The following is a 22280-nucleotide window of genomic DNA, read 5'->3' on the forward strand; positions in this document are numbered from 1 at the left end:
ACACCCAGGTCTCGCTGCATCTCCCCTTTTCCTAATCGGCCACCATTTAGATAATAGTCTGCTTTCCTGTTTTTGCCACCAAAATGGATCACATTTATCCACATTATACTGCATCTGCCAAACATTTGCCCACTCACCCAGCCTATCCAAGTCACCTTGCAGTCTCCTAGCATCCTCCTCACAGCTAACACTGCCCCCCAGCTTAGTGTCATCCGCAAACTTGGAGATATTGCCTTCAATTCCCTCATCCAGATCATTAATATATATTGTAAATAGCTGGGGTCCCAGCACTGAGCCTTGCGGTACCCCACTAGTCACTGCCTGCCATTGTGAAAAGGACCCGTTTACTCCTACTCTTTGCTTCCTGTTTGCCAGCCAGTTCTCTATCCACATCAATACTGAACCCCCAATGCCGTGTGCATTAAGTGCTCAATGATTCAATTTTCCCTCCAGTCAGCATGAAATATGATTAATGTTGTGGACAGCCGACTATTATAAATCCCATGTGTTCTTTCCCATGATTGATATATTCCATGGAATTTGCTTCTTGCCGAACTTGACCTTTTGCGTTTTCTAGTTTTTTACTTTTAGTGTTTATGCAGGTCAAATAGTTTAGAAGTTGGGATGTCATGTTACAGTTATATAGGATGTAAATACCTGTAGTATGTTGGTGAGGCCACATTTAGAGTATTGTGTTCAGTTTTGGTCACCATGTCATAGGAAAGATGTTGTCAAGCTTGAAAGGGTTCAGAGAAGATTCATGAGGATATTACCAGGACTCGTGCGGCTGAGCTATAGGGAGAAGTTGAGCAGGTTAGGGCTTTATTCCTTGGAGCTCAGGAGGATGAGAGGTGATCTTATAGAGGTGTAAAAAACCATGAGAGGAGTAGATTGGGTAAACACATAGTCTTTTGCCCAGAGTAGGGGAATCAAGAACCAGAGGGCATGCGTTTAAGTTGAGGGGGGAAAGATTTAATGGGAACATGTGGGTAACTTTTTACACAAACAGTGGTTGGTATGTAGAACGAGCTGCCGGAGGAGGTAGTTGAAGTAGGTACCATCATAATGTACTAGGCAGGGTTGTGCAGCGGTAGAGTTGCTGCCTCGCAGTGCTAGAGACCCAGGTTCGATCCTCACTAAGGGTGCTGTCTGTACTGAGTTTGTACGTTCACCCCGTCCGTGACTGTGTGGGTTTTCTCCGGGTGATCCCGTTTCCTCCCACGCTCCAGAGATGTGCAGGTTAAATGGCCCCTGCAAATTGCCCCTAGTGTGTAGGGTGCAAAACTGGCATAACGTAGAACTAGCGTGAATGGGTGATCGTTGGTCGGCGCCGACTCAGTGGGTCGAAGGGCCTATTTCCACGCTTTATCTCTAAATTAAATGAAAAGAAAGTTAAAAAAAAAAGAACGTACCGACGATAGGATTGGTGCAGCCAGCACATTTCTTGGCGTAGAGGTTACTGAAGCAATCCATACAGTAAGCAAATTCATCGCGTGAGGTGAATCGCTGTCCAGTCAGTGGCTTCTTGCATCCAGTACAAATAAAACATTCCTTGTGCCAGGGCTGATCATGGTAGGTGACCCCTCCTGTGGTAATCGCCTGGTTACCAAAGATAAAATATAAATTACTAGATATTTCACCTTCCATTGGAAAAATCTGTTAACGCAGTAGCAGATCTTTAGCAAAAATATTGGGTGTATTGGGAGCACAGTGACGCAGCGGTAGAGTTGCTGCCTTCACGCGCCAGAGACCCGGGTTCGATCCTGACTACAGGTGCTGTCTGTGTGGAGTCTGCACGTTCTCCCTGTGACCGCGTGGGTTTTGTCCCAGTGCTCCGGTTTCCACTCACACTCCAAAGACGTGCAGGTTGGTAAGTTAATTGCTTTCTGTAAACTGCCTCTCGTGTGTTCGATAGACTGGTGTAAGGGTGATTGATCGCTGGTCAGCACGGACTCGGTGGGCCAAAGGGCCTGTTTCCACGCTGTATCTCTAAACTAAACTATACCATATAAAAGGGAGCAGAGGAAGGGCCCCGAACCAAAACATCACCTATCGGTGTTCTCCAGGGCATGCTGCCTGACCTGCTGAGTCACTCCAGCATGATGTGTCTTTTATGTTTGTAAAACAGCATCTGTTGTGTTTGGGGTGATCATGGGAATGTGGAGAGAATAAAGTTGGATTTGTGTAAGTGGGTGCTTGATGGTCTGTGCACACTTGCTGGGCAAGGATCTGTTCTGTGCTATATGACTCCAAGACCCTTTGACACTATGACCTTGCTCACCTTCTTGCACTGAACACACTGCATGGCAAACTGCTTTTCATAACAAGGCATACAATAGTTCTTGTCATCCTTGGGAACGAAGCTCTTTGTGCCCATTGGCTGTTGGCAGCGGTGACAGGTGAAACAAGTCTCATGCCAGCTGTTACCCTTATGTTCCATCTTACGAGTACCTACATTTAAGAGATGATGCAAAGGGTAATGAAAATTCAGATGGTATATCTTGCATTCCTAATAGCCAACTTAAAGAACTAAGGAATTTGCTATGTAGAAACAAGGAACTGCAGATGGTGGTTTACACAAAAGGTGACTGAGACTTCATGAGGCACTGGTCAGACAGCATTTGGAGTATTGGGAGTAGTTTTAGGCCCCATATCTGAGGAAGGATGTGCTGGCGTTGGAGTGGGTACAGAGGAGGAATGATTGAGTTAACATATGATGAGCGTTTGACGTTAAGTGAAGTAATGCCATAGGCTGGGGAACAATATTATCTGTTCGTATTCTGACAAGAATTCTGGTGTTGGATTTCTTCATTCATAATGTGTGTAAAACAGAACTGTTCTAATTTTTTAAGATAAAAAGTCTTTGATATTTCCAATACACCAAGGAATAAATCAGGTAGACGCACAGAGTCTCTTGCCTAGAGTAGGGGAATCAAGAACCAGAGGACATAGCTTTAAGGTGAGGGGGGAAAGATTTAATAGAAACAAGAGGGGTAATTTTTTTTACACAAAGGGTAGTGGGTGTATGGAACGAGCTGCTGGAGGAGGTGTAGATGAGGCAGGTACTACCGCAACATTTAAGAAACATTTAGACAGATACATGGATAGGACGGGTTTGGAGGGATATGGGCCAAACGCAGGCAGGTGGGATTAGTGTAGATGGGACATTGTAGTCATTGTGGGCAGGAGGGCCTGTTTCTACGCTGTATGACTCTTTGACTATGACAACAGCGAGCAAAAACATGTAATGACATCTTTTTGATTATTTATCATTTATCATTGAATGATATTTATATTTTGACAGCTAGGACTTAAGCCAAATAGCAATCAATTGGGCAAAGCTCTCATAACACAGAGGTTACATCAATAGGTCACCACTCCTCTGATGTGTTTGATATTAACTGTCGTCAGCTTAAACATTGCGAGAATCGTGTAACATTTCATGCTTTACAACAATAGCTCTTTCTCCTGATGATTTTGAAAACTGACAATATTTGAAACTGTCTTCTGATAGTCAAGTAGTCAAATTTAAGTGTGTGATTTGAGCTCAGCAATTTACAGAGAAGGACAAAACAAATCAGTCATCTTCATCTGCTTTATGGCCTTTGATGGATTCATAAATAAACAGGAAGTCTTGAAGAAACCACTGCAGGCAAAGCTGTCAGTTTCCCGACAATCAAGAGATATGTGATTTGTGCAGGGAAGTGGCGCTGAGGTAAACAATCAGTCTGATCTTATCGAACGGCGAAGTAGGCATAAGGTGCCAAATCTGTCTGAAGAAGGGTTTCGGCCCGAAACGTTGCCTATTTCCTTCGCTCCATAGATGCTGCTGCGTATCCATAGATGAGTTTCTCCAGCATTTTTGTGTACCTTCGATTTTCCAGCTTCTGCAGTTCCTTCTTAAACACATAAGGAGCCAAATGACTGACTCTTGCTGCAATTTCTTATTTTCCTCCCTTATTAATATGTAGGACATCCCATCAACAACACGGGTACATGGATAGGACAGGTTTGGAGGGATAAGGACCAAATGCAGACAGATGGGACTAGTGTAGCTGGGACATGTTGGTAGGTGTGGGCAAGTTGGGCCGAAGGGCCTGTTTCCACACTGTGTCACTCTATGACTCTATAACACAGCTTCTAACCTAAATTCAATCTCTACATCAAGTGGTAGCTCATTGTAGATGTACAGCAATGAACATGGTGATATATAAAATCAGGCGGACACACTTAAATAGCAGGAAGCCAGAGGATGCGGCTGCTTTTAGAAGTATTTTCTGTGCCCATTTTGTATGTTTCCGTAAGACCAATTCCTATCAGAATGAGCTAAAGTCAACCCCAAACCATGTTACTACATCTTGTGTCCACTCGTTATCACCTTCTCCACAGCTAACAATGGACCATTGTGGGCTCCACCTTTCCTTGATTGACAGCCTGGTCTTTGTTCTTTGCATACTTTCCATTCATTTGGTTGACAAAAGTGCTGGAGAAACTCAACGGGTTCAGCAGCATCTACGGAGCGAAGGAAATAGGCAACGTTTCGGGCCGAAACCCTTCTTCGGACTGGATATAACCGAGTCTGAAGAAGGGTTTCGGCCTGAAACGTTGCCTATTTTATTCGCTCCATAGATGCTGCTGCACTCGCTGAGTTTCTACAGCACTTTTGTCTACCTTCAATTTTCCAGCATCTGCAGTTCCTTCTTAAACACCTTCCATTCATTTGTTCTTTGTACCTTTTCATATCTCTAGTTTCCCTCCCCCTGACTCAATCTGAAGAAGGGTCTCGACCCAAAACGTCACCTATTCCTTTTCTCCAGAGATGCTGCCTGACCCGTTGAGTTACTCCAGCATTTTGTGTCTATCTTCTCTCTTGCCACAACACCCACCTGTACGTTGATAGGACCTGATCACACTAGACAAAATGGTAATGCATCTTGGGTACGAGAACTAGTTGGAAGATAGGATGACTCACTACCTGCCCCCACAGACCCTTTTCACTATCGACAAAGCACATTGGCAGTGCAGATTAGAAAATAACCTGAAGGTAGACACAAAATGTTGGAGTAACTCAGCGGGACAGGCAGCATCTATGGAGAGAAGGAATGGTGATGTTTGAGGTCAAAACCCTTCAGACTCTTGAACTTTTATACATATATTTTTCAGACTTTTATACCTTGGGATATAACCTGTTGGTCTGGATGAGTGTAGCTTCATTAAGTTCAACAGCATCCAGAACAAAACAGTCTACTTCCGCAACACCCCTTTCCCAACCCTCAGCTTTCATTTCCCTCACCACTGGTAGACCATGGCTGCAATGTGCATCATCTATGAGATTCCCTGCTGAAAATTCACTAGTCTTCTTGAAAAGCACCTCTTCAGCTTGTGGTCTCAACTATCTGAAGGGGTACGAACGGAAGGTGTGTGGGAATTACATAAGTTACACGTTCACTTTCAAGTCATACATTGCCCTGACTTGGAAATTTGTTGCCAATTTATCCTTCATCATCACTTTATCAAATTTGTGAAATGCCGTAGCCAACAGCACCATTGGGAGTGCCTTCACCACAGTAACTGCAGCTGCTCAAAAAAAAAGTAACTTCCTAAAGGCAAATACTGATGGACAATTAGACACAAAGTGCTGGAGTAATTCAGGGTCAGGCAGCATCTCTGGAGAACATGAATAGCTTAGTTTAGTTTAATTTTGTTTAGTTTGGAAACAGGCTCTTCGGCCTTCCAAGTCCGCACTGACCAACGATCCCCGCACATTAGCACTATCCTACACACTAAGGACACTTTTTACATTTATACCAAGCCAATTAACCTAGAAACCTGTACGTCTTTGGAGTGTGGGAGGAAATCAAAGTTCTCAGAGAAAACCCACGCAGGTCACGGGGAGAACGTACAAACTCTGTATAGACAGCACCCGTAGTCAGGATCGAACCTGGGCCTCTGGTGCTGTAAGCGCTGTAAGGCAGCAAATCTACCGCTGCGCCACCATGCCGATAGTGGACATTTTGGATTGGGACTCTTCTTCAGATTGAAGATAGGTCCTGAACCGAAACGTTACTTCGTTCTGACCTAAAATGTCTCCTATCCATGTTCTTCAGAGATGTTACCTGACTCACCGAGTTCCCCCAGCACTTTGTGTCCTTTTGTGTAAACCAGTATCAGTAGTTCCTTGTTTATACACAGTGATGGACAATAACTGCAGGTCTTCCCAGCCTCTCCCATATCCTACAATTAAGTTAAAAATATATACAAAGATTTGCTCTAACCTGGAATTATCGCCTTCTTACATTCCTGACACTTGGAGGAATATTCATCTGCATAACATTCTGTGCAGAGCAACTGCTCATCCTTGGCGGTGAAAGGCTTATCCACCAGTGACCGCTTGCATTGGAAGCAATTGAAACAGGCTTCATGCCAGTGACGGTCTTTATAGGACAAGTCCTGTAGGGATCAAAAGATACAATAAAAACAAATAGCTGAAACATCTCAAATTGCATACCAAATGTGTTCCAATTTTTAATTAGATTTAATGTTCTTTTCTGTGGAAGGGGAAGGAATATTTGATGTGCTGTGTAGATAATACAGATGGTTCTGGTTTACATTTTTGTTTGACAATTAAAAGCATGAGGGGGGTCAGAAATGATCTTGCATTTATGCACGGAAAGTGGTGCACTAACAATAAAAAGAACTGAGTACAATAACTCCTGCATAGATTTATTAGTGTGGAGAATGTGGGAAACCCTAATGCATAATCAAATATTCTGAAGTTGGTCTGGAAAGTGATTTATCTTTTGTAGGATGTGTTATCTTTAAAGGCAAATTCTACAAACAATTTGCTTTTGCTGCTTTGCAGAATATATTCACCCGTTTATATTGTCAGGATAATATACGTGTCAATATAGGATTAAGGGCCTGTCCCACCAGCATGCGCGACCTAACGTGGTCGCTTGAGCCGTACGGACTCGCGGGGCCGGTCCCACTTCAATCGCCGAAGCCTTATGGAGTTGTGCGGGGCTGGTCCGGACATCGCGCGGGGCTCCAAAAAACTGACACTGTCCAAAAATCCTGCGCAGTAACGGGTCGGCCCGCAGCCGCATTGAGGCCATACGCAGCGCCTCGACGGGCGTACGCAGCGTCTCAATGCCATATGCAGCATCTTGACGCCGTACGCAGCATCTGGACTCCGTACGCAGCATCTTGACGCCGTACGCAGCATCTGGACTCCGTACGCAGCGTCTTGACGGAGTACACCTAGCGCGTGGCATTACGCGATGACGTCACCGCCCGGCGTGCCATTGCGTGATGACGTAACTGCCCGACACCGTGCGACGTCCAAATTCAGTCGGCCCGCCTCCTGCCCAGCTGATTGGTGAGTATGATGTCGGGACCAGCTCCAGACGGCTCCGCGGTTGGAAGTGGGACCGGCCCCGCGAGGCCGTACGCCTCAGGCCACCACGTTTGGTCGCGCTCGCCGCATGCAGTCGCATGCTGGTGGGACAGGCCCTTTAGGTTTAGGTTTGGGCTTATTATTTGTCATGTGGACCGAGGTACTGTGAAAAGCTTTGTTTTCTTTGCTATCGAACAGATCAGATAATACTATACATAAATACAAACAAGTCAAACTCAAGTACAATAGGTAGAGCAAAGGGGAAGATACAGAGTGCAGAATATAGTTCTCAGTATTGTAGCGCACCAGTTCCATAGACAAAGTCCAATGTCCATAATTATGTCACGGTGGATCAGACAGTACAGTAGCTTTTGGAAGGACCATTCAGAAGCCTGATAACAAAGGGTAAGATGATGTTCCTGAGTCTGGTGGTGCACCCTTTCAAGCTTCTGAACCTTCTGCCGGACGGGAGTAAGGAGAAGAAGGAATGACCAGGACGGGACAAGTTTTTGATTATGTTAGCTATTTTCCTTCAAGGCTGTGTAGATGAAGTCAATGGTTGGAGGACTGGTTTGTGTGATGGCAAAAGTTAAAAGTGCAATGTAGTTAAGATTTAGCTGAAAGCTAAAGTAAACATAAAAGTTTTCAGTCTTGTTTTAAAAGTGGTCAAAGTTGAGGCAAGTCTTAAATCTTCAGGAAGTTTATTCCAGCTATTTGATGCATAGTAACTAAATCCTGCTTTCCCATGTTTTGTATTTACTCTGGGAATCACTAGCAGATTGGTTTCAGAAGATCTTAGCGGTCTAGAAGGCTTATATAGTGGAAGCATGTCAGTGATATACTTTGGCCCTAAACCATGTAGTGATTTATAGGTGAGCAGCAGGATTTTATAATCAATTCTCTGACATACAGGGAGCCAATGTAAGGATTTAAGAATTGGTGTAATGTGTTCAAATTTTTTGGTCTTTGTTAGAACTCTAGCAACAGCGTTCTGAACAAGCTGTAGCTGCCTGACAGTTTTTTTTGGAAGACCTGCAAGGAGACCGTTACAATAATCTAGCCTACTATTAATAAAGGCATGTAACCTAATGAGAGCGATGAAATGATGGTCAATGATCATTAACATTTAGTTTGTGGTTGATCGAGAAGGCTGCTTGCTGCCACCTCAGTGTAATCTGCTGCTGAACTACAGCACTAGTAACACACAACAAAGGTAGAATGTAAAGAGCAGCTGGTCCATCAAGTCTATACTATCCTATATTGTGGAAACCACACACACTGTTAAATGCTTTCCACCCAAGCACAATATGTTTTCCCATCATCATCCACAACCCCCACTAAAGTCATGTAATCATCTGTAAAAAGAACCAGGGAAGAGTATCACAGGCCAAAATGTCCATACATTTTTAATCTAATTGTGTTAATTATCCATGCAAGCTCAATACCACCAGTGTTATGAATACTGTTATCACCATTACTTTTCACCTATTTAAAGGTCAAGTGAAATGCTCTTTGGCGACACAGTGGTGCAGCTGTTAGTGCCGTTGTCTCAAAGCTCTGGTAACCCAGGTTTGATTCTGACTTCCAGTGATGTCTGACTTCCAGTTAGTCCACATGTTCCCTGTTTAACTGCATGTGGACTAACTGGAACGTTACGTCCGTCCCCCCCCCCGAGCGCCGGTTTCCCCCCACATGAGAAAGACAGTCTAATTGATGTTTTAACCAAAGATCTCTGCTCTAAGATCTTTGGTTTTAACTGACTATTGCAAATGACCCCTGGTGTGGGTGTGACAATTGGTGGGGTGTTAAATGGACATGTATGAGGAAATAAGTGGGAAATGAGATTGATGGGGTTAATCTGCAAGGCAGCACCAACTCAACAGCCTCCTTCTGCATTGTAAGAAATATGAAATATGAAATACTAAATACCACATTCCTAGGAACCTGTGAGGCTCTAATTTGAACATGCAGCATTTCAGATTCACTGCTTGCACTGGTAATTTAATCCAGTAACCCACAGCACCAAAAACATCCTGCCTTCTAACCTAGCTCTATGGTGTACAAATCTATTGCCCAAAGACGATGTTATGGACATAAAAGGAAAACTTACAATGTTACTCTGATGACTTAAATAAGTATTGTGGGGGGAAAATCAACCAAAACTCCACAGAAATCAATACTGGCATCTTCTCCCTGATGTGTAATATAATTCGCACTATTCTTCTTTGGCTGAAATTGTACTTTTCCTGTTTTTACAGTAAGTGTTTCTGAGAAATATGCAAACTAACCTTTTTTTTTAAAAAAAAGATTAGAAGATGGATTAATATATTTCACTTCCATTGAGGTTTAAAATAAGTTCAAAATGACATGTGCCCTTATTTCCCAGGAACTGAATTTTAACTAATTGCAGTTTTAATTGGAAATGGGCAGGACAATTATTCAGTAATACCTTTCAAACTCTAATGGAACCATTTAGCCTTTAGTCAGAGAAACGTTAACATGCAAGAAACTGCCATAATGTCATTCTTGCAGTGATTTGGTTAAGATTTAAAACATCTCTAGTCTGCTATGTGTCATCTGCAGCTTGTTCCAGGCAGTTCAGGCGCATTGTTTATGCAATATGTCAAAAATTTATATTTGCTGAAAAGTTTATGATAAGGTAGGGGCTGATGCCAAAATACTGTTAACCACACATGTTGAAGTGACCTTACATTTCATAATCTCAACACGGGCCACATTTTGCACACAGTCTAAAATTGTGCAATATGTATGCCTCAGTGTATTTAACTCTTGAAGCAGCACCAGTCAAGAAGCACTGATGCAAGCTGTGCTGGTGCAGACATTGTATGCTAGAGCATATATTCATCGGGCATAATGACAGAACATGATCAAAAGCAGGAATGATTTATGAATCGGAAAAATCTGTGGCTCTGTTTATTTCATATTTTCTCATCAACTGCATTCAGCACAAAGTAGAAAATAATAAATATGAATATCATGCAAGCAAATTAAAAGATTATGGAAATATCAAGGGATGTTCAGTTATCATCAAAGTAAAATGTTACCATCGCCATGGTACCTTTAAGCTCCAGATCAATTAGAAATATATGTGCCAGTGGCATGGACTCGGTGGGCCGAATGGCCTGTTTCTGCGGTGTTTCTCTGAACTAAAATAAACTAAAAATATCACTAAAAGTTTGCATACATTCTCACACAACATTCATATGTCATCAATTATTAAATCGCTTCTCAACCCCCGCAGATGTATTCTTCATTCTTCAACAATTCCAATCATACCACAGGCTAAATATTCTCCAGCATTTCCTGCTGGAGATCTCTCACCACTCGCATCTTTGCCTAAGTTATCTTCCTTCTCAGGCAGCGTGCACAGATTACAGAGCGCTTAGGACATCACACTACAAAACCTAGAGTGTATGATTCCATCAAATGTAGAGCCAAAATTAAGTTAAAATTGTTGTTTTCTATCCATTTAATGACCTAGTCAAATTCAGGAATACAGGATAGGTTCTTGATTAGTAAGGATGTTGAAGGTTATGGGCAGAAGGCAGGAGAATGGGATTGAGGGGGAAAGATAGATCAGCTATGATTGAATGGTGGAGTAGGCTCGATGGGCCAAATGGCCTAATTCTGCACCGACGTCCCATGGTCTTATCAGTTGGAAAATAAGGTGAATATTGTATTGATTGATTGAATTGAAAGATATGGAAATAGCCCCTTCGGCCCACCGAGTACATGCTGACCATCGATCACCCATTCGATGTTATCCAATTTTTGCATACACTCCCTACACACAATTTATAGAGGCCAATTAACGTACAAACCCACATGTCTTGGGATGTGGGAGGAAACTGGAGCACTTGGAATAAACCCATATGGTCACATGGAGAGCACACAAATTTCACACAAACAGCACCCAAGGTGAGGATCGAACCCATGTCTCTTGCTCCGTGAGGCAGTAGCTCTTCCAGCTGCGCCATTGTAACGTCCTTGCATTCTTGCAGAGAATTCCAAAACCGAGCTAGGCTGCTGAGAGTTTTATCATCAGTGAGGAAAAGGAAACATTTATACTGAGGAGAGGGGGTGGGGCCAGACCGTAAAGGTAGAAGATTGCAATAGATTATGAAAGATGAAAAAATGGATTTTAAAATCAATGGGTTGTTATGGACTGGACATGTGGGGTGGAAGATTGCAACCTTCACGTGGTCCGTCCTGTTTCGACTAATGCAATCAACTCTACGTGCACAAACGGAAGATCAAATAGAACAAGTTGTCCTACAACTTTAGGCTGTGCACGCCACACGAAAGAAGAAGAACTGGACATGTTATATTCTATAGTGTATTGTGCTTTTTTGTTTGTATGGCTGCATGGTAAGTCAAATTCCACTGTACCGTAATTGGTGCATGTGGCAATAAATGTGAACTTGAACTTGAACTTGACTTGGACAGGCAGGTTAGCGCTGACTAGGAGGTGCCGAAGAACCTGTTTCCACGCTGTCGACTCAACAGCTGAGAAAACCCATGCGGTCACGGGGAGAACGTAAAACCCCGTACAGACAGTACCCGTAGTCAGGATCCAACCCAGTCAACAAAATAGAGAGAGTACAGAGGAGATTTACTAGAATGTTGCCTGGGTTTCAGCAACTAAGTTACAGAGAAACTTTGGAGCGCAGAAGGTTAAGGGGGGACTTGATAGAGGTTTTTAAAATGATGAGAGGGATAGACAGAGTTGACGTGGAAAAGCTTTTCCCACTGAGAGTAGGGAAGATTCAAACAAGGGGACATGACTTGAGAATTAAGGGACTGAAGTTTAGGGGTAACATGAGGGGGAACTTCTTTACTCAGAGAGTGGTAGCTGTGTGGAATGAGCTTCCAGTGAAGGTGGTGGAGGCAGGTTCGTTTTTATCATTTAAAAATAAATTGGATAGTTATATGGATGGGAAAGGAATGGAGGGTTATGGTCTGAGCGCAGGTATATGGGACTAGGGGAGATTATGTGTTCGGCACGGACTAGAAGGGTCGAGATGGCCTGTTTCCGTGCTGTAATTGTTATATGGTTATATGGTTATATGGTAAGGCAGCAACACTTTCGCTGTGCCACGGTGGCGACCCGAACTTGTTGTTGTCGAGTGAACAGATGAGAACCCGTAGCATTAGCCTTGCTGACATTCAGTTTAAATAAACTTTCTCTCATCTAGTACTGGATCTTGAACAAAATCTGATAATTTAGTGAAAAATGGTTGGAGAGACTCCGTGCAGGACACTAGTTGGAAGGTCACATTCTGGTTGAGCTCAAGTTTGTGCAAGTTGGGAGATTAGGAACAGAAACTTAACATGAGTGAAAATAGGAGCAAAAAATCCTAGTCATATCTGATCCATCAACAAATCATGTTTTGGGGAGTAATAAGTAAGGTTAAGTTTATAGCTTTTCATGTAAACTGGCATTATCAGGACTATCATGGGAGGTTTGAAATAGAAATGATAGCTCTTCAAAGGAAGAAAGTTTCAGTGAATCAGGTCTATGGAGTTTTATTTATGGACAGTCTTGGGGTCAATTACAGGTTTGAGTGATAACATGATACAGCATACTGCTGGCCTTTGTGGAATCTGCCCAACGTTTCCTGAAAGAAATGAGCTAGATCAGGATGTTCTGTTCCACTTGGTCACCATTCAGGCAGTGATAGACACAAAATACTAAATTAACTCAACGGGACAGGCAGCATCTCTGGAGAGAAGGAATGGGTGACGTTTCAGGTCGAGACACTTCTTCAGTATTCTTTCAGCACTTTGTATCTACCTTCGATTTAAACCAGTATCTGCAGTTCTTTCATACACATTCAGGCAGTGATGTTAAATTCAGCCCTCCCCCAACCCATCCCCCAGGTGTTATCAGGCAAACAAGCGTCGTGGAGCGCAATTAGGGCACAATGTTCATGTAGAACACTGGTGGCCAGCCACTGCATCCTGACCTATCTCGCCAGCCATCTATGTCTTGCCACTGGATCCAGATAGGCCGGGATGAGAGAGTGAGGCTGACGATTTGCTCAATTCTCCCTCCCTTTAATCCAAGTCAAGCGCAAGTCATGACTTCAGGACCCGTACCGCCCAACTGGGCGAAGCAAGATCACCACAGGAACGCGTGCATCTGAGAAGAAGCGCACCGCAGAAGCTTAGAGGAAACTCGCCGGGCACAAGGCTCGAGCCACTTCAACTTCTACTGCAGCACCCACCTAGCTGTGTCCCATATGCAGGCGAGCCTTTCCGGGCCCAGATCAGTCTCACCAGTCACTTCTGGACCCACAAACAAAAACACTGAAGTCATGGACTTCTTCGACTACGAAGGACGAACAACAACAACAATCAGGCAAACAAACCAGCCTACCAACAACTAGAGAGAAGACCTGAGCTACTATCTCAGAATCAGAATCAGAATCAGAATGCTTTATTGTCATTGCATGTGTCACATACAACGAGATTACTGTGTCTCTCCATTTAAAAGAACTTCAAACATTCACATACTTATACTTTTTACACTCCCTCCCTCCCCAAACCCACCCATGGATTCACATTTACATAAATTAACACTGTCTCCCACCCCCCCTCCTTCCCCATAACCCGCTCCCGAGACAGAGTTCAGTTCCAAGATTGCTGATGGGTAAAAGCTGTTCTTGAGTCTGGCAGTGCGTGACTTTAGCGACCTGTACCTTTTTCCTGAGGGCAGCAGTGTGAAAAGGTGGTGACAAGGATGTGTAATGTCTTTCACGATATTACAGGTCCTGCTGCGGCACCTGGAGTGGTAAATGTCCTCCAGAGGGGGCAGGGGGAGTCCAATGATACCCTGGGCAGTTTTTATCACCCTCTGGGGAGCTGCTCTGTCAGCTGCTGAACAGTTCCCAAACCAGGCAGTTATGCAGTAAGTCAGTATGCTTTCTACCGAACAGCGGTAGAAAGACTCCAGCAGTTTAGCAGACAGATGGGCCTTCCTCAGTGTTCTGAGGAAGTAAAGTCTCTGTTGCGCCTTTTTTACAACTACAGCAGAGTTCACAGACCATTTAAGATCTCACTGACGTTGATCCCCAGAAATTTAAAACTAGGCACCCTCTCCACCTCCTCGCCCCCTATCTCCAGTGGCCTGAGCTCCGCTCTATGTCGCCTGAAATCAGTTATGATCTCCTTTGTCTTTTTAGTGTTCAGAGAGAGATTGTTGTGAGCACACCACTCAGAAAGTCTGTGCACCTCCTCTCTATAGGCGACCTCGTTCCCATTTGAGATGAGCCCCACCGCGGTTGTATCGTCCGCAAATTTTATGATCCTATTTGCGGGGTGATGGGGCAAGCAGTCATGTGTGTATAGGGCGTAGAGGAGTGGACTGAGCACACAGCCCTGCGGTGCTCCTGTGCTGAGGGTCAGGGATGTCGAGGTGTAGGGTCCAAGTCTCACCGTCTGTGGGCGTTCACTGAGAAAGTCCAATATCCACCGACACAGTTGACTGCTGAGGCCAAGGTCTAGCATTTTTGTGATCAGCTTGCTGGGTATGATTGTATTAAAAGCTGAGCTGTAATCAACAAAAAGCATCCTGACATATGACCCCTTCCCCTCTAGGTGTTGTAGTGCAGCATGGAGGACAGTGTTTATGGCATCCTCTGTAGATCTATTAGCCGTATATGCATACTGGTGTGGGTCGAGTGAGGGGGGGAGAGATAATTTAAGGTGACCTAGGACCAGCCTTTCAAAGCACTTGGAGACTACAGATGTAAGAGCAACGGGCCTGTAGTCATTGAGGGAGTTGATGTTTTTCTGCTTGGGCACCGGGATGATAGTGGTGGTTTTCAGGCACGTTGGCACGGAGGAGTGTGCTAGGGAAAGGTTAAAAATGTCTGTGAATACCCCAGCGAGCTGGTGAGCACAGTCCCGGAGCACCCTGCCTGGGATCTCATCCGGGCCAGCAGCCTTACTAGCATTAACAGTTCTCAGGGCCCGCTTTACCTCCTCTAACTGGAGGGTAAGTGGCTGGTCAACAGGGTCCAGTTGGAGAGAGGTTCTTTCATTCGGAACTCTCTCGAAACGGGCAAAAAAGTGGTTGAGCTCCTCTGCCAGCGATGTATTTGCAGCTGTCGGTGGGTCCCTGTTGCCCCTGAGGTTTGTTAGGTGATGTATTCTCTGCCACATGCGTGCTGTATCCCTGGAGGTGAAATGGTCCTCGATCTTCTCCTTGTAGGACATTTTAGCTGATTTAATGCCCCGCTTAAGGTTGTGTCTGGCAGCGCTGTACAGTTCTTTGTTGCCAGATTTGTGGGCCAAGTCCCGCTCCTTCAGAAGACGCTGGACCTCCGTAGTCATCCATGGTTTCCTGTTCGGAAAGACACGGATGCACTTGTTGATGGTGACATCTACCTCCTTGGAGACCCAGAATATATTTATTCGGACTTTACTAGACTTTATCTTGCACTAAACGTTATTGCCTTTATCATGTATCTGTATACTGTGGATGGCTCGATTGTAATCATGTGTTTCTTTCCGCTGTCTGGTAAAGCACATGACATGACGATAACCTAAACTCTAACTCAGTTCATCCCTCTATCCACCCCACCACCTCCTGCCCTACCTGGCTGGTTAAAAAAAAAAGGTTTCTCTGTGTCAGGGGATTGACTACATCCCTTGTCACATCGCATCAGTGTAATACGTTAATGATGTGTGTCTAAAGAGTAATGCAGTGATATTAATGAGCAGTAAATGTAATGGTTGGAAATACCCTATTGTAGAAAGGAAAAGAAAACAATAAGAAAAGAGTAAAAAAACTTCCATAGTAGGTCTTTGAGCTGCTGAGAAATAAGGGCCAGATAGTTTCAAATTTCATCCTAATCTATCACTATTTAACCAGTTTCAGCTGCCAAACATTTTAACTCGCACTCCCATTCACATACTGACCATTCTGTGCTGGGCCTCCTCCACTGTCAGAGCGAGGCCACACACAAATTGGAGGAACCGCACCTCATATTTCGCATGAGCAGCTTACAACCCAGCGGTATGCATTCCCTCTCTCCCACTCTAGTCTTCCTACTAGTTCCACTTTTCACATCTCTGTATCCCTTCATTATCACCTCTTCCCTAGCCAACAATGGTCCATTATGGACCCTTCCTTGGTCATCTGTTGTTGGCCCTGATTTTTTCCGGTTGTTTCCTACCTCCAGTTCCCGTCCCCTCTACTTTCAGTCTGAAGAAGGGTCCTAACCCGAAACGTCACCCATCCTTTTTCTCTAGAGATGCTGCCTGACCCACTGAGTTACCCCTAGCACTTTTGTCTGTCTTCAGCTCGATCACTTGTTGAGGGATTAGAATTATCCAGGGCTGCTCAGCTGAGAATAAGAAACTTGCCAGTGTGTCTGCTACTGATTGATATTCACAGCTGGAAGAGCAAGTGAGTGTTGAGTGGTGATATAACTGAAGTTTTATCTGAATATAATTGGCAGAATTCAGACTTCATGGGCACATTGATCATCGAACAGTAGGTGATAGACATCCTCCGAAGCACATCAATGCAAGATCAATACCTTCATATGGGATTGTGAGGAGATAATTGGCTGAGGATGTTTTATGAGCAAGTATTAATTAACAACAGAAATTCTCAAAGGATGTTGCCAGGACTTGAGGGCCTGAGCTATAGGGAGAGGTTGAGCAGGCTAGGGAGAGATGGAGCACAGAAAGAAGATGGCTGATCTTATAAATGTGTATAAAATCATGGGAGGAATAAATCGGGTAGACTGATCAAGTAGTCTTTTGCCCAGATTCGGAGAATCGATAACCAAAGGACATAGGTAGACAAAAGTGCTGGAGAAACTCATCGGGTGCTGCAGCATCTATGGAGCGAAGGAAACAGGCAATGTTTCGGGCCGAAACGTTGCCTATTTCCTTCGCTCCATAGATGCTGCTGCACCCGCTGAGTTTCTCCAGCACTTTTGTCTACCTTCGATTTTCCAACATCTGCAGTTCCTTCTTAAACACCAAAGGACATAGGTCTAAGACAGGGGTTCCCAATTTTTTTCGTCCCGTTTACCCCTGGCAACCTTAATAGCACATAACAAAGTTATTTCACTTATTTATGAACAACTAATGATGAACCAAACACAGAACCAAACCAGAACCAAACACAGTAAAATCAATGAGAAAAAATAAATGAGAAAAAATATGTACAAATCCAGAATCAACAAACTTACCCCCTGGGGGTAAATTCATCCCAGGTTGGGAACACTTGGTCTAAAGTGAGAATTTAATAGGAAGCTGAGGGGTAATTTTTTCACGTAAAGGGTGTGTGGAACAAGGTGCCGGAGGAGATAGTTGAGGCAGGTACTATTGCAATGTTTAAGAAACACTAGACTAAGTGGGACCTGTTGGGTCCCATGTTCACATGGGAGGGCTGGTCCCCCAACACAATATTCCACCTCTCCACCAATTCCAATATTTTGGCCAGTGGGGGGGGGGGGGGGGCTTTCTTGAGCGCTAGTATGGGTGTTGTGGGCTGAAGGGACTGGTTTCCAAAGGGCTAGTATGGACATTGTGGGCCAAATGGATACTTGGGGTGGCAGCTCAGTCATTCAAGCCTGATGTGCTGGCAGCTCACTTACGGCTGGTGGGCTGGCAGTTGACTCACGGCTATTCCTTGAAATACCATTTCAAGCAGGGTGCCAGGCCACCAAATTCAAATGCAGTTTCCTACCATTTCAAGCAGGGTGCAAGGCCACCAAATTCAGGTGCAGTTTCATGTCATTTCAAGCAGGGTGCAAGGCCACCAAATTCAAGTGCAGTTTCATACCACTTCAAGCAGGGTGCAAGACAACCAAATTCAAGTGCAGTTTCATACCATTTCAAGCAGGGTGCAAGGACACCAAATTCAAGTGCAGTTTCTGACCACTTCAAGCAGGGTGCAAGGCCACCAAATTCAAGTGCAGTTTCGTACCACTTCAAGCAGGGTGCAAGGCCACCAAATTCAAGTGCATTTTCATACCACTTCAAGCAGGGTGCAAGGCCACCAAATTCAAGTGCAGTTTCATACCACTTCAAGCAGGGTGCAAGGCCACCAAATTCAAGTGCAGTTTCATACCATTTCAAGCAGGGTGCAAGGCCACCAAATTTAAATGCAGTTTCATACCATTTCATGCAGGGTGCAAGGCCACCAAATTCAAATGCAGTTTCATACCATTTTAAGCAGGGTGAAACCATCATAAAACCACACAAAACACCACACAAACACCACACTCACAGTTCAGTAGACATTCAGTTGATTCACAGCTCAGACAGAGTCGTGACCTCTCCCTCCCCCATCTTACAGAGACTGAGCCACGCCTACACTTCCGGGTTTTATAACCCCTCCCCCTCCCACCGGAAGGTGTGATTGACAGGGGAGAGATTCTCAACATATTTTAAACACTAATAACACTTTTATTTTTCACTGATGGGAAGAATCCTCTGCACCTGATGAGCGGATGGGGACTGAGTGAGATGGCCAAAAATCACAGCCGTAAGTGGTAGCGTTTTATCTAAAATCGATATACAGTGCAAACAGGAAGTTGGCAAGTTTAGACTTTTAATCATTTGTTATTTCAAACCAACCACCACCAACAACCATTTGCTGTGTTTTATTTCAAACCAACCATCACCAACAACCATTTGCTGCATTTTATTTCAAACCAACCACCACCAACAACCATTTGCTGTGCTTTATTTCAAACCAACCACCACCAACAAGCATTTGCTGTGCTTTATTTCAAACCAACCACATTTTCATTTTCAAACCACATTAAGGGCACTCAGGGTCAGTAAAACCAAACTCACAGTTTAGTCGACATGTGTTCAGTGTTATTCACAGCTCAGATTGAGAGACATGACCCTCTTGCTCCCCCATCTTGCAGAGACTGAATGAGGCGCACAACACTTCCGGGTTTTATAGTCCCTCCGGAAGGGGCGTGGCCTTCAGGAGAGAGAATCTCAATATTTTTTAAACACTAATAACTCTTTTATTTTTCAATGATGGGAAAAATCCTCTTGTCCTGCACAGCGGAGGGGGACTCTGAGTAAGATGGCCAAAAATTACAGCCGTAACTGTCAGCGTTTTTTCTAAAATCAATATACAGAACAACAGGAAGTGGTCAAGAACAGACTTTTATTAATATAGATTTAGACAGGTATATGGATAGTACACAAAAATGCTGGAGAAACTCAGCGGGTGCAGCAGCATCTATGGAGCAAAGGAAATAGGCAACGTTTCGGGCCGAAACCCTTCTTCAGGGTCTGAAGAATGTGCTCCATAGATGCTGCTGCACCCGCTGAGTTTCTCCAGCATTTTTGTGTACCTTCGATTTTCCAGCATCTGCAGTTCCTTCTTGAACACAGATATATGGATAGGACAGGTTGGAGGGATATGGACCAAACGCAGGTAGGTGGGACTAGTGTAGAAGGGACAAATTAGCCGGTGTGGGCAAGTTGGGCCGAAGGGCCTGATTCCACGCTGTATATCTCTATGACTATGACACTGAACTGAATGTGCTGCAGATATGATCACCGGAGCTTTGAACATTGATCACTCAACACACGATACCATGAATTAGTTGATTTCATATCCACTCCAAGCAAACAGTGCTCAGGTAGGGAGTAATGATGTAAACCGTGATAGTATGAAGTGAATCCTAAACGCGCAATAATACCAGGCCAATGCATATGACCCCTACACTCCTCTGTGCTTCTGAGGTCTGGCAGTCACTGACAATCCTTAATACAGACACCGCTTCTTTAAAGGAACAGGTAGTAATGTCATCACCACCCCCACCTTAATGCATTTCCATTTCTCTCAACTCACCCTATACCTTTCTGTTCCTTAGTACATTCTTCTCTCATCCCCGAGTCACCCATTTCCCTTTTATCTCCCTTCTCTCCTTTACTTTAGAGGTTGGCCTTTACAGATACAGCGTGGAAACAGGCCCTTCGCCCCACCGAGTCCACACCGACTGCCCATTGGTGTACACTAACACTATCCTACACACTAGCGGTAGTTTTACAATTTACAGCAGCCAATTAACCTACAAACCTGTACGTCTTTAGAGTGCGGGAGGAAACCGGAGCACCCGGAGAAAGCCCATGCGATCACGGGAAGAACATACAAACTCCGTGCAGACAGCACCCGTAGTCAGGATTGAGCCCAGGTCTCTGGCGCTGCACCGCTGCAACTCTACCGCTGCAACTCTACCGCTGCACCATTGTGCCACCTCAGTGCTCCACTCTGCCGCCCTCTCCCCCCGTCCCCTTCCACCTACATCCCTACCCTCAGGTTTTATATTTTAATGCTGACACACTTTGGTCTCATTTTCACCTTGATTCTTAGTCATTTACTCCACCCATCTGTGAATCAGATCACCCTCATCCATATCTACCTATCACTTGCCAAGCATTGTCCCACTCCCCCCCCTCCTTTCCAGATTTCTTCCCTTATTCCAACCCCCCCCCCCCCCTGTACCCACCTTTCATTTGCCAAGCTTAGAACCGCCCCCACCTCCTTTCCGGCTTTCTCTTATTACTAGAATCAGTCTGAAGAAAATGTTGTCTATCCATTTCCTCCACAGATGAGTAAAAATGTAATGCGAGGTTTAGATAGGGTGAGTGCACAGAATCTTCTACCCAGAGTAGAGGAATTAAGAACTGGAGGACATTGGTTTAAGGTAGTTGGAGGGGGGGAGATTTAGTAGGAATCTCAGGGGCAACTATTTTATACAAAGGGTGGTGGGTATATTGAACAAGCTGCCAGCAGAGATAGTTGAGGCAGGTACTATCACAAAATGTAAAAAACATTTGGACAGCTGCATGGATAGGAAAGGTTTAGAGTAATATGGGCCTAATTCAGGTTGGACTAGTGTAGCTGGGTCGCAGGGTCAAGGGCGGCATGTTAGCACAGCGGTAGAGTTGTTGGCTTACAGCACCAGAGAGCCGGGTTCGATCGCGGCTACGAGTGCTGTCTGTAGGGAGTTTATACACTCTCCCTGTGACCCTGTGGGTTTTCCAGACGTACAGGTTTCTAGGTTAATTGGCTTTGGTAAAAATGATAAATTGTCCCTAGTGTGTATGATCGTGCTAATATACAGGGATCGCTGGTTGGCACTGACTCGATGGGCCAAAAGGCCTGTTTCCATGTTGTATCTCTAAACTAAACTAAACTAAAATTGATTATCAATCAATCTCAGTTAATTAACCCACAACGAAGCCAGACATCCCATGAGAGAGTCACGCCAGTGAAGAATTTGGGAGCTCTAAATATGAAGCCTGCTGTTTCTCCCAAATATGCAACACTTACCACATGTCTCGTCTCAGATTACACATATACTGACAGCTACAATTAAGTATTCAGTAGCCCTGGTGCTTGAAGCAGCTCATGCATCTTCACTGTCAGCAGCAGCATTATAGAAGCCAAATAGATCTAAAGACGGACTAATTTACAAAGTAAAGCAGCAAAACCGGAGAAAGTTTGAATAAAACCACAGAATGCTAAACCAACAATCCAAACCCTGATATTGTGAATTGGTCATTTGTGCTAAAAGTTAACTTAATCTAATAATCTAAATTAAATGAAAAAACATGACATGTTGAAAGTTTTGTCTGGTAAAAATGATTTGTCACAGAGTTCGAGCGAAACAACTTAAAATTATTAATTAACATTGCTTCATTCAAAATACAACATTGTTAAGATCCATATCAACACTTCATAAATTGGGAATTTGATTTCTAGACCCGAGATATTCCAGATTTGCTTGTAAAGCAGCAGAAGATTGAATGTGCACACAATCCCACTTAGAAACAGTTTCTTCCCCTCCGTTATCAGACTTCT

The 22280-nt window shown here is 44.2% G+C and overlaps 1 protein-coding gene across 2 annotated transcripts in view; it reads right to left on the reverse strand.

Annotated features, from left to right (window-relative positions):
* fhl2 (four and a half LIM domains 2) overlaps nucleotides 1-22280 on the reverse strand; it is a 45378-nt gene that overhangs the window by 3430 nt on the left and 19668 nt on the right. For both annotated transcript variants that reach the window (XM_033022614.1, XM_033022616.1), the window contains exons 3-5: nucleotides 6276-6450; nucleotides 2282-2451; nucleotides 1413-1599 (exon numbers count right to left, since the gene is read on the reverse strand). In XM_033022614.1, coding sequence (XP_032878505.1) covers nucleotides 1413-1599; nucleotides 2282-2451; nucleotides 6276-6450 — 532 coding nt within the window. The remainder of the gene's footprint in view (nucleotides 1-1412; nucleotides 1600-2281; nucleotides 2452-6275; nucleotides 6451-22280) is intronic.

The sequence above is a fragment of the Amblyraja radiata genome, chromosome 6 (assembly GCF_010909765.2).
Source record: "Amblyraja radiata isolate CabotCenter1 chromosome 6, sAmbRad1.1.pri, whole genome shotgun sequence".
Classification (NCBI taxonomy): domain Eukaryota; kingdom Metazoa; phylum Chordata; class Chondrichthyes; order Rajiformes; family Rajidae; genus Amblyraja; species Amblyraja radiata.